The following is a 15,614-nucleotide window of genomic DNA, read 5'->3' on the forward strand; positions in this document are numbered from 1 at the left end:
CCAAACACCTAGAAGTGGATTCCTCCCAATTGAGCCTAAGATGACTGCATGACCCGCTGACACCTTGATCACAGCCTGCCAGGGGGTGCAGCGAAGCTGAGCCCAGATTTCAAACCCACAGAAATGGTGAGATGATAACTCTCTTCAGCCATTAAATTTTGGGATAATTTGTTATGCAATAGTACACAACTAACAGAAGACTGGTATCAAAAGGACAATATTCTCTGACCTGAGTGCAATCAGGTTAGAAATCTCAGTAACAAAAATATAACTAAAGAGACTTTTGAACACTGAGAAATTCTAAAATCACAGGTAAAAAATTAAATCAAAAGAATTAGAAAATATCTAGAACTGAATTTTTAAAAAATTACATATCAAAACTCAGGGGGTACCTAAAAGCAGTATTTGGAGAGAAACATACTAGAAAAGACAAACAATAAGGTAAGCATCCACCTCAAAAACTCAGAAAGAGGGGGCGCTGGGTGGCTCAGTCGGTTAAGCGTCTGCCTTCGGCTCGGGTCATGATCCCAGGGCCCTGGGATCGAGCCCCACATGGGGCTCCCTGCTCAGTGGGAAGCCTGCTTCTCCCTCTCCCACTCCCCCTGCTTGTGTTCCCTCTCTCGCTGTGTCTCTATCAAATAAATAAATAAAATTTTTTAAAAAAGAAAAAATTAGAAAGAGGACTGCAATGTAACCGCCAAATTAGCAGATGAATAAAAATAATAAAACACAAAAATTAATGAACTAGGGAATATAGAGATTTTATAGGATTTTTTAATAAAAGTTATTTCAAAAATTGACTGAAATTGATGAACCTCTGGTAAGTCCAAAAAAAGGCGGGGAGGAGAAGTACCCAAAAACTGGGAATAAGGCAGGGAGCAGCGAGGTGGGGCATCGGATACATGCTGCAGATATTAGAGAGATTAAAGATTATGAACAACTTTTAGCAAATAAATTTTTTAAAAATCAGATGAAGTGGACTTTATACTGGGAATTCTATCCAATATACTAGAGCAAGAAAAAATGAAATAAGGTCTAGAAAGCACATTGTTATTATTCATACATGAATGTCTGCAAAAACCTAAAATATCTACAGATAATTACTATAACTAAGTAAACTTAGGAAGTTACAGAATTTCAAATTGATAAATAAAAATCAACTGAAATTTTATATATCGGCAATAGCCTTTAAAACCTTGGCAAAGGGAAGGATTTCTTAAACAAGAGCAAAAAGTACCAGCCAATAAAGGACATATAAAAATAAATTTGACATTAAGAACTTGCATTTATCAGATGAAAAAACAACCAACAAAGACACCTACAATAATGTAACTGACAGGTGATTAGCCCCCAAAATATATAAAGAACTCCTGTAAATTACCAAGTCATAAAAAACATGAAAAGCCAATGAACAAACAAAAAGAACTCATACTTAGTAGCAACCAGAGGAATGCAAATTAAAATTACACTGACAGACTAGTTCATACCCACCAGATTGACAAGAATGTAAAAACTGGTTAATACCAAATATTAGCAAGGATGTGAAACAACAAGAACAATCACTCACAAGTAGGAGAATGTAGAGAGGCATGACCGCTTTGGGAGAGAATCTGACGTTACCTACTAAAGCTGAACAAACTCAACAGGCAGCAACTCCAGTCCTAGGTATACACAACCTAGAGAAAAGTGTGCATGTGCACCAGAGTACAGGTCCTGGAATGTTCTAGCAGCACCACTTACAACAGCAAGAAGCTAGAAACAACCCTACCAACAGAATAGGTAAGTAATGATATGCTTATACAACGGATTAAGTGTATCCAGTAGTGAATGAACTACAGCTACATGCAAAATGGATGAATCACAAAAATAACGGTGAGCAAGGAGGCAAGTCATAAAGTATAAACACAGTATGACTCCATTATATGAAGTTCAAAAACAGGCAAAACTAAGAATTTACTTTTTAATACAGAGTAGGTGGTGAAACTACAAAGAAAAGCAAGAGAGTGACTGATAGAAAATTCAAGACAGTGGAAACTTCTGAGGGGAGGGAGGCACACGGGAATTCTGAGTAATGGTAATGTTCTATTTCTTAAGCTGATTGGTAAGTGTATGAGCATTTACTTTATTATTCTTTCTTAAACTGTGCACACATGTTTTATTCTTCTGTATGTCTCTCACAAGCATTTTAAAGACTAAGAATGGTACCAGATCTCAAAATAGCAGCACTGAACTCTAAAAGAAAATGGATAGGTGTGTCTGGCTGGCTTAGTTGGTGGAGCAGGCGACTCTTGATCTCCGAGTTCTGAGTTCGAGCCCCATGTTGGGTGTAGAAATTACTTAAAAATAAAATCTTTAAAAAAAATTAAAAATTAAAAAAGAAAAGAAAATGGATAATATCAAAATTCTGATGGGAAGTGATTTCCAAACTAGAATCCATATTCAGCCTAAGTCTTAAGTGTAAGGACAGAATAAAGAAGTTTTAGGATTAGCAAAGTTTCCAAACACTCACCTCCCATGCACCCTCTCACAAGAACCTGAGGAAGATTCTGCTTAGCCAAAAAGAGAGAGTGAACCACAGAGGAACACCAGGGAGCCAGGAAACAGAGGACTCAATCTAAAAAGAGAAGTGAAGGAAATCTGCAGGACAATAAACAAGAAATCCAGGATGACAGATACACAGCAAGTCTGTAGAGCACCCAGTCTGGACTAAAGCAGGTCAAAATGATCCCAGAGATAATCTCCAAGAAGACAAAACTGAAAGAATAGCCGATTGTTGGGGCGCCTGGGTGGCTAAATCGGTTAAGCATCTGCCTTCAGCTCAGGTCATGATGCCAGGGTCTGGGATTGAGCCCCACATCGGGCTCCCTGCTTGGCGGGAAGCCTGCTTCTCCCTCTCCCTCTGCTGCTGCTCTGCCTGTTTGTGTTCTCTCTGTGTGTGTCAAATAAATAAATAAAATCTTAAAAAAAAAAAATAGCCGACTGTTTTGACCTTTCCTTCTGAAAGGAAATTTAGACTACTGGGGGAAAGTTTGGGCCTAAAAGAATGATGTATACATAGAAAACAAAGCGAAAAGAAGACCATTATTAGGAAAGAGTTATGCAAGAAAGGCAAAGTGATCGGAGTATACCATACAGCTCACCTATGAATAGTGTTTCCACAGTTCTAATAAAGTAAACACATGATTTTAACAAACACAGATTTATGTAAGTGCTTACCTCATAACCACCTTTCAGAAAGATACTAAACAGCGGTACATAGAGTTTGACTTGCCTACTGAAACACTGAATATTGATTCAGCAAAAATTGTAACTGCACTGGGAGGAGAAGGGAATAAGCTGGAAGGAGGAAATGAAAGAAAACCCAATTCTCAGCTCTAAACAGGGAAGTCAAGAGAATAGCTACTTATATATGGAAGCAAAAACAAAACAAACAGCTCAAAAAGAAACAATGAGGCTGCCTCTGAGGTTAAGCATTAAGAGGTTTTTTCTGGGGGAAAAACACACCAGGGGACTGCTCTTTTTCACAATAAGCCTTACAGAACTATTGGACTCTTAAAGGAAGTGCATTTATGTCTTGGATAAAATCAGTATGGTAGGGCGCCTGGGTGGCTCAGTTGGTTAAGCGACTGCCTTCGGCTCAGGTCATGACCCTGGAGTCCCGGGATCGAGTCCCATGTCCGCTTCTCCCTCTGACCCTCTTGCCTCTCGTGCTCTCTACCTCATTCTCTCTCTCTCACATAAATAAATAAAATCTTTAAAAAAAAAAAAGTATGGCGTTTTATGTTCTGTGCTTTTTACCACAATAAAAAATTTTTTAAGAAAATCAGTATGGCAATTGCCAGAATTTGTCAAACTAGGAAACTGAACAACAAATATATTATATCAAGTTGATGGTAAAGTGGGGAGCACAGCGGCCTTCCAAACACATTACATCCCCCCAAAGCAGGAGGGTATGGTTTTCTCTGTGTGGCTGTAGGATAACAGAAGGAGAGAACTGGGAATTGGCCTGGCAGTTTCAGTACAGCCATGAGCCGATCACCTGAGAACCCCCGTTAGCTCCAACCTCAACAGTAAACCAGGGTCGGCATATCCTCCAATTAATGATACCCATTAAATTAGCTGACTTTTTAATTACCCAATTTTGAAGGTACTATAGTGAAACCAAAGCCCTCTTAAGAGGCAATTGGGCACAGTCTATCAAGAATCATACCTATGGGGGTGCCTGGGTGGCTCAGTCAGTTAAGCGTCTGCCTTTGGCTCAGGTCATGATCCTGGGGTCCTGGGACAGAGCCCTGTATCGGGCTCCCCGCTCAGTGGGGAGTCTGCTTCTCCCACTCCCTCTGCCCTTACCCCTGCTTATGCACTAGCATGCGTGTGCTCTCGCTCTCCCAAATAAATAAAATCTTAAAAAAAAAATCATATCTGTGTTCATAACCCTAGACTACACCAAAGATATTCTAATTTTTTTTTTTTTTTAAGATTTTATTTAGTTAGGGGCGGCTGGGTGGCTCAGTCATTAAGCGTCTGCCTTCGGCTCAGGTCATGATCCCAGGGTCCTGGGATCGAGCCCCTCATGGGGCTCCCTGCTTTTTCCCTCCCTCCAGGCGGGAGGCCTGCTTCTCCCTCTCCCACTCCCCCTGCTTTTGTTCCAGCTCTCACTGTGTCTCTCTCTGTCGAGATTTTATTTAGTTATTCGACAGAGAGAGAGAGAGATAGCAGGAGCAGGAACACAAGCAGGGGGAGTGGGAGAGGGAGAAGCAGGCCTCCCGTGGAGCAGGTAGCCCGATGAGGGGCTCGATCCCAGGACCCTGGGATCATGACCTGAGCCGAAGGCAGATGCTTAACAACTGAGCCACCCAGGTGCCCCCACCAAAGATATTCTGATGGCAAGTAACCACATGAAAAGATATCTGACATCACTAGTCATTGAAAAAAATGGAAATTAAAGCCAGAATTAAATGTACGTTTAACATATGGATTCAGCAATTCCACACATACATATATACCCCAAAGAAATGAAAATGTGTCCACACATCACTTGCATGTGAATGTTTACAAATAGGACTACTACGACAGCCAAAACTGAAAATAATCCAAATGTCCATCAACTGGTAAATGGATAAACAAAATATGGTAAATCTATATAATGGAGTATTACTTAGCAATAAAAAGGAGTGAATATTAATATATACTCAACATGAATGAACCTCAAAAACATGATGAAGGAAAACAGACACATAAGACTATCTCTCATATCACTTCATTTACATGAAATTTCTAGGGAAGGCAAAAATGCAATGACAGAAAGCAGATCAGTGGTTGCCAAGGGCTGAGAACGGGCACTAGGAGTGACTGCAGGCATGAGATAATTTTACGGGATAATGGAAGTGCTCTAAAATAATAACAATGTAAGCCACCATGGAAGTGCTCTAAAATAATAACAACGTAAGGCACCAGGCAAAAGTACAGAGAAATTAGTTTACCTTGGCTCTGCCCACTACCCAGCAAATTCTGACTCCATTTCCTGATAGGGAGAAGTGGGGGTGAGGGGGAGAAGTTAAAGGGGTAAATAATAAAGAGTCAGGAACACTCCTCCAAGGAGTTTGGATTTTACCTTGACAGCAATGAGAGGCCACCAAGGAGGGTGCTAAACAGGATTCTCAGGGTTTCAAGCAGAGGAATAACAGAGACTGGCATTTCAGAAAGACCCCTTGGGCTGCCAGATAGAGAAAGCAAAGAGAAGCCAACACGAGGTAGGTCTGAGCAGGCAGTGGGGCTGAAAGATGCACAGGATTTGACGAAAGACTGTAGGCTCAGATAAGGAAAAGGGTGCCATCTTTCCGGCCTGCCTAACTGAACGGATGGCGATGCCATTTGTCAAATCCCCTGGAAGCTGAGGCAAAAAGGATCCACTTTGCAGATGACACTAAAATCAGAGAGGCTCAAAGACCCACGAATCCATTAAGAAGCCAAGACCATCAAGCTAGAGAAAAGTACTCAAAACCAGGAACAATGTTTGTTCCACATTCTGTAATGCCCCAACAGCTCAGCAAAGGCACTCAGATGTTTGATGAAAATCAGGGAGGCACCTAGCCCCCTTTGGTGTGGCCTACAAACTAATGGTGCTTAAGGAGACTGTTCTGCCATGATGTTGCCAAGAATTATGCAGGCTGAGCAGCTAACCAGGGCTGGATGAAGTAGACACCACCACTGACATAGCCTCACGACCAACGCTACCATGTCCCCTGATCCTTCTGCTGCCCTGCACTGCTCAGTTTTAAGTGTGGCCCTGCATCCTTCTCCTTCAAGCCTCCCCATTTCTTTTTTTTTTTTAAAGATTTTATTTATTTGAGGGATAGAATGAGATAGAGAGCATAAGGAGGGGAGGGTCAGAGGGAGAAGCAGACCCCCCGCTGAGCAGGGAGCCCGATGGGGGACTCAATCCCAGGACTCTGGGATCATGACCTGAGCCGAAGGCAGTCACCTAACCAACTGAGCCACCCGGGCGCCCAAGCCTCCCCATTTCTGAGCCATCCAGATGAGAAAGCCTAGTCAAGCCCTGTTTCTTGTAGACCAGAAAAACCTGCGTTGCTGCCACCCTAAGACCAGAACTATAACATAATTCAAACAGGAAAAGAAAACTCAGGTGAAACAAAAATGAGAAAAGAAAAAAAAAAGCTGAAATGTCACCGTGCAATGGAAGCCAAAAGTGCTCTACAAAATAGTCTGCAGTGGCCTCTAGAGATTTGATTTTAAAATTACAAATGGACTATACCAGGTAAACCTGTGTAATTAGAGAATTTTTATCTAGAAGAGAAAATGAAGAACAGCTAGAGAGATCCCATTCCTTTTAAATCCTAATGGACAAGATCTGCAGAGGTCTTATGTCTTCTTCAAGGTCACACTCAGGTAAACAGCAGAGCTGGAAGTAGGCCCCAGCCTCCCGACTGATTTCCTGACCACTGCACCATGATGCCCATCTACATTATTCTACCATCATGCCTCTGGAGGAAATGGGTTTTGTGTGTTTTGAGGGAAACTTTAACCTTGTAACTCCAGGTTTCAAACCCCACAGTGAGCTAATGGTTTCCTTTTACACTTACTCTGTCTTTGTCATGCAGCATATCAGCATAGGATGATCTAAAAAACAAACAAAACAAAAAGACAAGTCAGAAACCTCTACTAATAATGATATCCATCAGCCTATGAGAGCATTCACATATATAATGCATTCCTAAATCTGATGGGACAAACATCCAGGCCAGCCCATTTTATTTTTCATTACTGAACCATAACTGACACCCAATGTTATATCAGTTTCAGGTGTACAACATAGTGATTTGACAATTCTACACTCAATGCTCACTAAAGTAAATGTAGTCACCATGTAACATTACTACAATATTATTAACTATATTCCCCATGCTGTACCTTACATCTCTAATCCAGGCCCGTTTTTAAATTTTTTTTTAAGGTTTTATTTACTTATTTATTTGAAAGAGAGCGATTGAGTGAGAGAGAGCATGAGCAGGGGGAAAGGGAGAGGCAGACTCCCCTACTGAGCAGGGTGCCCAACAAGAGGCTCGATCCCAGGACCCTGGGATAATCACAGATGCAACACAGCAGAGAGGAATCAAGAAAAGTATACACCTGCTATGTAAGTGAGGGGTGTCATGCCCAAGAAAAGTATACACCTGCTATGTAAGTGAGGGGTGTCATGCCCAGCACTTTCCCTTACCTCATCAGGGAGAACAAAGAGTTCACCAAACTACAGGCTGTTACAGGGAGGAGAGCTGCTTTTCTGTATTTTGTCACAATTCACAAACTTGGAAAATCTCTGACAGGATCAGGATAAACCTCCAGAACTCACGAGTCCCAGCCCAAAAATGCCTTTTGAGTTCCAGGTAAGAGCTCAGACACTCTCAATCAACAGAGGACCTCCCGCTTCAGGTCAACATCAAAATCACGGGAGAGTTTTTGTTTTTTTAAAGTAGGCTCTACGCCTAACCAACATGAGGCTTGAACTCACAACCCTGAGATCAAGAGTCACATACATCACCACATCAAAAACTAATGATGTATTGTATGGTGATTAACATAATAAAATAAAATTAAAAAAAAAAAAAGAGAGTCACAGACATGCTCTACTGACTGAGCCAACCAGGCAGCCTGGAGAGCTTATTTTAAATGCACATTCCCATGATACATGCAAATCGATCCTGATTCAAAAAACTGGGCAGAGTCTGGAAATATGCACTTGAACTGGTGCCCCAGGCAAGCATGACACAGTTCATACTCTACACTTTGAGGAGCACTGTACTAAAAGAATAGTGTTGTTGTTGTTTTTATTTTCTTTAATATTTTATTTATTTATTTGACAGAGCGAGAGAGCACAAGTAGGAGGAACAGTAGAGGGAGAGGGAGAAGCAGGCTCCCCGCCAAGCAGGGAGCCCTATGCAGGGCTAGAGGACCTGAGCTGAAGGCAGATGCTTAACCATCTGAGCCACTCAGGCATCCCGTTGTTTTTTTTAATGGCACAAGGCTTTTTACATGTGAACCCACCTACAAATGTGTAGTTGAAATCTGGTTCTGCCTTTCTCTGCCTTTCAAGAGGCATGTCTGGTCCCCATCTTCCCAGCTTCATCACCCCACCACTCCCCACCACTCCACAGACATCTTCCCAGCTTCATCACCCACTCTCCCCACCACTCCACCCACTCTCCCCAACACTCCACAGACACATCACTCTCCCAAAGCACTACGAGCCCACTCCATCAGTAACATCCAGGATTTCTGTCCCAGGTGGACACTCCCTCTTCCCAGAACGCTCTCCTCTTTTCCACTTCCTGGCCATTCCCTCCTGGTTCTCCTGCCTCCCCTCTTTCAGGATTCCTTCTTCAGCCCTCTACCTTTCTCATTCCATACCCTGAGAGCCTGCAATCTCTTCTAGTTTCAATTCTAACAACTGCAAATTGGCTCCAGATCCATGTTTATCTGCCCACTGGCATCTCTACCTGGATGTTCAAACCCAGATACCTAATCTCCATCACCTTCCTCTTCCCAGCAACACCCATTTCTCCTGTGTTCTCCCTCGGGAACAACAGCTCCATCCACTCCTTCACCCTAGCCAGAAATCCTGGGTGCTTCTTTAATTTTCTCTCTCGTTCCTTCACTGCATCCAATGGAGTTACCAAACTCAAGCTCCCTCAAAGCTGTCTCCTCCTCTCCCCACCTCTACTGCCTCACCTGTGGGGTTGCAGTAACACCCAAATGGATTCCGCTCCCTCCAACCCACTTTCCACACTGTTCTCAGTAAACGTTCCAAAATGCAACCTAATCTGTTTGTTCCGTTTAACATCTCAATCACTCAGAAAATAATGTCCAGTATCTTTAGAAAGAAGGTAATGTTTTTGATCCCTTATTCTGCACCACACACTGTATTTCACTCATTCATCAAACAAGCTTAAAATAAAGATATATGAAGAAATGTACATTATTACATATATCAAGCCATATATTACCATACTGAGGCTCCAGGAAGTGAAGCAGCTTGACTAATGTCAGACTTGAGACAAGACAGGCCCAGACTTACTCTCATGCTCCTCTTCCTGCATTTTGCCACCACCCTTCACAATATGACCCTGCCTACCTTTTTCAGTATCCTCTCTCACCACAGCCCTGCTTTTGTACCCCATTCCAGCCCCTTCAAACTGCTTGCAACCCCCCAAACCAGTTCATCTGGAAGATTACAGGTAATCCCTGCAGCTCAGAAAGCAATTTCCCTTCTTCTAGATTTGGGAAATCACTCAAGTATCACTCCCCAGCCCAGCTGTTCTTGCTGCTTCCACGAACTCTTGTGCCTGTATCCACTGGTCTTTCTCTCATTGTCATAATTTTTTCTATGTCTGTCTCTTGACAAAACGGCATATCCCTGGGACGCCTGGGTGGCTCAGTTGGTTAGCGTCTGCATTCGGCTCAGGTCATGATCCCAGGGTCCTGGGATCAAGTCCCCCATCAGGCTCCTTGCTCAGCGGGGAGCCTGCTTCTCCCTCTCCCTCTGCCTGCCGTTCCCCCTGCTTGTGCTGTCTGTCTCACAAATAAATAAAGTCTTAAAAAAAAAAACCACACAAACTGCATGTCCCTTGAGGATGAGAACCCTATCGTCTTCATTTTGGTATTCACAGTCCTAGCACGGTGCTATCATGTTGTATGCACTTAATGATTGCTAAAGAACAGTAACTCACTTACACAGGTTTAAAGATCCCATCCAAGGGAAAAAAAAAAACACATTTTTTCACTTTTTCCATTCAAGAGAATTTAGCCATATGTTAAATGTATCACCATTTTGGTAGCACAAGTAAATGATTAAATTTCAGAAACACTACCACTACCAACTACAACTACTACTACTAACTACTAACTACTACTACTACTGACCCTTGGGCCCTCTTTGCTCCATGAGACAGACCCTCCCAAGACTCCAAGAAGGCTGCTACATATCTGACTCTCCACACAGAAATGACTTTGCCTCACTCCCACACAAACCTACCTGGCTAAGCAGACCTGCTCATGACCAGTACCTGCCCTGAAGAGCAGCACTGGGTAATGACTAGTCCATATTCATCGCATTCCGGGGCTCCTGCTTTGAGAGCAAAATGCCCCACCCAGCTGCAACCAATTGTGAACACACCCTTGTTACCTTGCAATCTCCTGGTGGTAATCATAGTGCTCATCCTCCTCCAGCCACTCCACAGATCCCGTGGTCGGATTGGCCCGCCCGCAGAAGACTTTCATGGTGCCAATCAGCTCCTTGGTTTTAGCACAGAAAAGCAGCCTTGCCAGCTCACTTCTTGTGGACAGGTCTAATCGTCAGAATCTATTCACATCATAATGCCCAAAATGGAAAGAAAAAAAATTTTAAAGACAAAAAAAAAGGAAAAAGGAAAAAAAAAATCAAGACATACACAAGTGTCAAAGCCACTGAAAATATTTGTTAATCAGTATTTTAATCTTTCCAGCAAGAGTTATTTGATTTTATATTCAGCATATAACATCAAAAACTGTAATACATAAATTCATAAAGCTATCTGGAAACTTCAGCAGTCCTCAGTGATTCCAACACAGGTCAAATGAGCCTCACAAGTGCATCTGGGTGCAGCCTCAAAGTAAAGGCAGATGAGAAGAGAAATAAAGCAGAGGGAACAGGAGGCTAATAGGAAAGGAGAAACAGAGACTGGGGTGGTGGTAAAAGAGTGCCACCAATACGGCCTCAGTATATCACACACTTAGTTTAAGGAAAAATAATAAAGGGATGCCTGGGTGGCTCAGTCGGTTAAGGGTCTGCCTTGGGCTCAGGTCATGATCTCAGGGTCCTGGGATCGAGCCCCGCATCGGGCTCCCTGCTCAGCGGGGATTCTGCTTCTCCCCCTGCTTGTGTGTTCTCTCTCTCTGACAAATAAATAAAAAAAAAATCTTAAAAAAAAAAAGGGAAAAATAATAAAGAGCACTTCAAACAAACTAGGAAAACCTTCATCTAAACAAATAAACCACAGCTATCCCAGAAATACGTTGAGCCAAAAAATAAGCAAATCACAGAATACATACGGTATGATTACATTTACATAAAATTATAATTATGCAAAAACAAGAACCATATATCCTTCAGGGATCACACTAAAAAGCTACAGAAGGGAATGAAGACAGTGGTTATCCTTAAGAGGGAAGGGAAAAGCCTGGGATCAAGAAGGGTCACAGAGGTGACTTCAAAATAGCACTGTTTCTTCCATAAATGGGTGGTAGGATTAAAGAGGTTCACGATACTGTCATTCTTTATGCCTTACCATTTTTTAGTAACTAGTACTTCTTACTCAATATTTGGTTTTAAAAGCAATTTTAAAACAAGTCTTCATCTAGGGGGTGCCTGCCTGGCTCAGTCTTTATAGAGTGTGCAACTCTGGATTTCAGGGTCTTGAGTTCGAGCCCCACATCAGGTATAGAGATTAGAGAAATTAAAAACAAATTTTTTTAAGATTTTATTTATTAGCGGGAGTGTGCGTGCGCGCACACACACACATATATATACACACACACGCAGAGGGGCAGAGGGAGAGGGAAAAAACAGACTCCCTGATGAGCAGAGACCCTGGGATCATGACCTGAGCTGAAGGCAGCCCCTTAACCGACTCAGCCAACCAGGCACCCCTAAAGAAATAAAAATTTAAAAGAATATTCATCTAAACAACATCCTTCAAATAAATGTTGCCAGATTCATGTCTTGTGTGCGCTATTTCCGCAGATCTATTTCTGACAGAGAAACACCACACCTCAAAGTCTGAAGGCACCTCTCTGCAAGTCTGAGCTCTTCCAGCACCCTGCCTCTTACCTTCAGAAAACATCAAATGTTCCACACTTCCCTTCATTTCCTGTTAAACACTGATCCATCTTCAGGAAACCTTAGAAAGAATGCCTACTCCACAGATCCCTAAAACGTCCCTAAGGCACTTAATTGGCCAGAATTATGGCCTTTCTCTTGAAGTTATCTACACTAACTAAACACTGAATTCTTTTTTTTTTTTTTTAATGATTTTATTTACTTAGAGAAAGAGAGCCCTGCCAGGGGAGGCGCAGAGGGAGAGGGAGAGAGAATCTCAGGCAGACCCGACACTGAGCTCGGAGTCTGACAGGGGGCTGGATCTCACGACCCTGAGATCATGACCTGAGCTGAAATCAAGAGGCTGACACTTAAACCCACTGAGCCACCCAGACGCCCCAAACACTGAATTCTTACAAATGAAGACGGGGAATATCTTTTCTTTAAAGACTCAGGCAGTCAGTAGTCTGGTTCAAAGTAGTCAGTTTATCCTTCAGTGAAACTCGACTTCTAAAATCTCAGTGTATCCATCCTCTCATCGAGCGGCTCTCAAACTGTGGCAACCTCAGTAAGAAATATACTTTACATCAACACAATACACACACATAAACATAAGCTTTCACAAAACAGTATTTAGCCTTCCTGCCAGCAAGGCCCTCTGATATATTCTACTCTATTTCATTTTTTAATTGATCATGATCTGGGGCGCCTGGGTGGCTCAGTCAGTTAAGTCGGCCTTCAGCTCAGGTCATGATCCCAGAGTCCTGGGATCAAGCCCTGTGTTGGGCTCCCTGCTCGTCCGGGAGCCTGCTTCTCCCTCTCTCTCCACCCTGCTTGATGTTCTCTCTCGCTATCTCTGTGGCCAGCTCTGTCTCTCTCTCAAATAAATAAAACCTTTAATAAATAAATTGATCATGATCCACTAAACTGATTTCATAATTGGTGGGTTGCAACCTATAGGTTAAAAAGCTTTGCTAGAGGGAGCACCTGGGTGGCTCAAATGGTTGAGTGTCTGTCTGCCTTCTGCTCAGGTCGTGGTCCCGGGGTCCTGGGATTGAGTCCCACATCAGGCTCCTGACTCAGCGGGGAGCCTGCTTCTCCCTCTCCCTCTGCCTCTCCCCCTGCTCATGTACTCTCTCTCTCTGTGTCTCAAATGAATAAATAAAATCTTTAAAAAAAAAAAAAGCTTTGCTAGAATCAACCGTGAACATCTCCTGTGCTAATCAAAAAAAAAAAAGAGTACAACTATCAGAATCCATAATGTGCTTTAGAAAACTGTCCGGGGTGCCTGGGTGGCTCAATCGTTAAGCCATCTGCCTTTGGCTCAGGTCATGATCCCAGAGTCCTGGGATCAAGCCCCGCATTGGGCTCCCTGCTTTTCGGGAAGCCTGCTTCTCCCTCTCCCGCTCCCCCTGCTTGTGTTCCCTCTCTCTCTTGTGTCTCTGTCAAATAAATAAATAAAATCTTAAAAAAAAGAAAGAAAGAAAACTGTGTCCAAAAACTGCTAGAGTAGAAAGAAATGGCCACATCTGGCTGAATGTTCAGTGAAGACTTAAAAGATGACTACGATTTAAGGCAAGCATGGGAGGGAGAGGGCACTTCACCAGATTAGAGAGACTGTCATGCACAGTGAATAAACCAATTTAGCTGAAGTAAAACTGAACAAAGAGTCAAACATGTCAGTGGGGTACATACTGTGGAGAGCCCTGAAACCCTTATCCTGTGGGGTATGTGGGACCAATTCTGAAGTCATTTAAAGGTTAACAGTGTAGTATTCTAATCTATGGAATTTCCTTTTCGTGCTCTTGCTCGGGCTTTACATAGGACTACAGTTTTTTTTCACAACCGGAGAGAAGTTACTGGTTTCATATAAATGTAAATAAATGCTTGCAGATGGGAACCATGTCTTGTAACCTCTCTGGGTGAGAACTACACATCTTCTAGAGAAATCCCCTCATTTATTATTACAACTTGTCTTCTCCCAAAAGGAGCCACACTCCAGATTCAAGAGATATTGTGACACCCCGCTCCTCATTCCCCAAAACCTGTCAACTCAATTGATGGTTTATAAGGAGGGAATGGAAACCACCCTGCCAAGCCCCAAGTGGATTACCTGTCAGACTTCACAGCAGGTATTTGGTTCATTCATTCAAAATTTAGTAAAATTTACACAATGCCAAACACTGCATTTGGGGCTGGAGGACTCCCATAAACAAAAAAAGGAGATCTTTGTCCTCCAACAGATTAGATTTTAATGAGGGAGAGACGAAGGATAAACAATCCCACACTGTGTGGGTGCAAGAAAGGAAATATGCAGGATGCTATTAAAAAGAGTAACACGGCTATGGAAAGAATGATGAAGGTGCCATTTAAGTTGAGACATGCAAGATAAGCCAGGTTAAAAGTTATGGAAAGAGTAGTGCTTATGTCTCTGGAAACGTTAGCCCTACTTTTCCCCTACCCCTATTTTCCCTACGGGGGAAAAATAAGGAAGTGCATAAGCAAAAACTGACAAAAGCCTGAGTGACTGAAGCACTCTGAGCAAAAGTAAAATAGACTATACCGGTGGGCTTCTGCAAATCACACTGTGCCAAGCTGGCTTCGGAAAGATGTTTGGATTTTGTTCTACATGCACTGGGAGCCACTCAAGAGTTTTAAGCACAAAAATGTCCACGTCAGATGTACGCTTTTACAGGGCCACTCTGGCTAACGTGGTGAATGGACCGGTTTCCAACTACTCAACACAGTGACTGGGAAAAGCGAGCCCATAAGCAGTTCCCTGAATCCAAGAAACGTGGCCCAGCTAGGGGTGCGATGCTTCGAGCTCCGTTATGATTGCGGTTCGAGTCTCTGTCGCTGAGAGGAGGCGCCAAGTAGTATAATCCAGGTCCCCGTGGAGGTCACCCAACAGAACCGTATCCCAGTTCTCTTGCCAGCCCAGGGGCTTTAAGCCGCCCCATAAGGACTCTATAAAGGTCCTCGAGAATCCGGAAGAGACGGAAACTCCGGCGGCCCAATACGCCCACGCCAGGTACGTCAGCCCGAGCCCATGGCCTGAGAACAGATGATGGCTGCACTCGGGACTCTACTGAGACCCCTCATTTCCAACCCGCCCAGGGCCTCACCCGCCGCAGAAACCGTTCCGTTCACTTCCGCCGCCGCCTCCACCTGGCCGCGACTGGCAAAAGGGGGCGGGACTTCCCAGCGCCCGCTGAGCGTGCCGGGAGCGAGGCACGGAAGCGGA

At 43.3% G+C, this 15,614-nt stretch overlaps 1 protein-coding gene across 6 annotated transcripts in view; it reads right to left on the minus strand.

Annotated features, from left to right (window-relative positions):
• Positions 1 to 15,593, minus strand: part of PRMT7 (protein arginine methyltransferase 7) — a 44,159-nt gene extending 28,566 nt beyond the window's left edge. For 3 of the 6 annotated variants that reach the window (XM_027618856.1, XM_027618855.1, XM_027618851.1), the window contains exons 1-3: positions 15,496 to 15,593; positions 10,700 to 10,876; positions 7,104 to 7,140 (exon numbers count right to left, since the gene is read on the minus strand). In XM_027618856.1, the coding sequence (XP_027474657.1) occupies positions 7,104 to 7,140; positions 10,700 to 10,794 (132 nt within the window). In that variant the 5' untranslated portion in view covers positions 10,795 to 10,876; positions 15,496 to 15,593. Of the gene's footprint in view, positions 1 to 7,103; positions 7,141 to 10,699; positions 10,877 to 12,787; positions 12,935 to 14,933 lie in introns of all 6 variants that reach the window. The other 3 variants (XM_027618853.2, XM_027618854.1, XM_027618852.2) reach the window with 3 other exon arrangements.
• Positions 15,594 to 15,614: the final 21 nt, after the last annotated feature.

Source organism: Zalophus californianus, chromosome 17 (genome assembly GCF_009762305.2).
Source record: "Zalophus californianus isolate mZalCal1 chromosome 17, mZalCal1.pri.v2, whole genome shotgun sequence".
NCBI lineage: Eukaryota > Metazoa > Chordata > Mammalia > Carnivora > Otariidae > Zalophus > Zalophus californianus.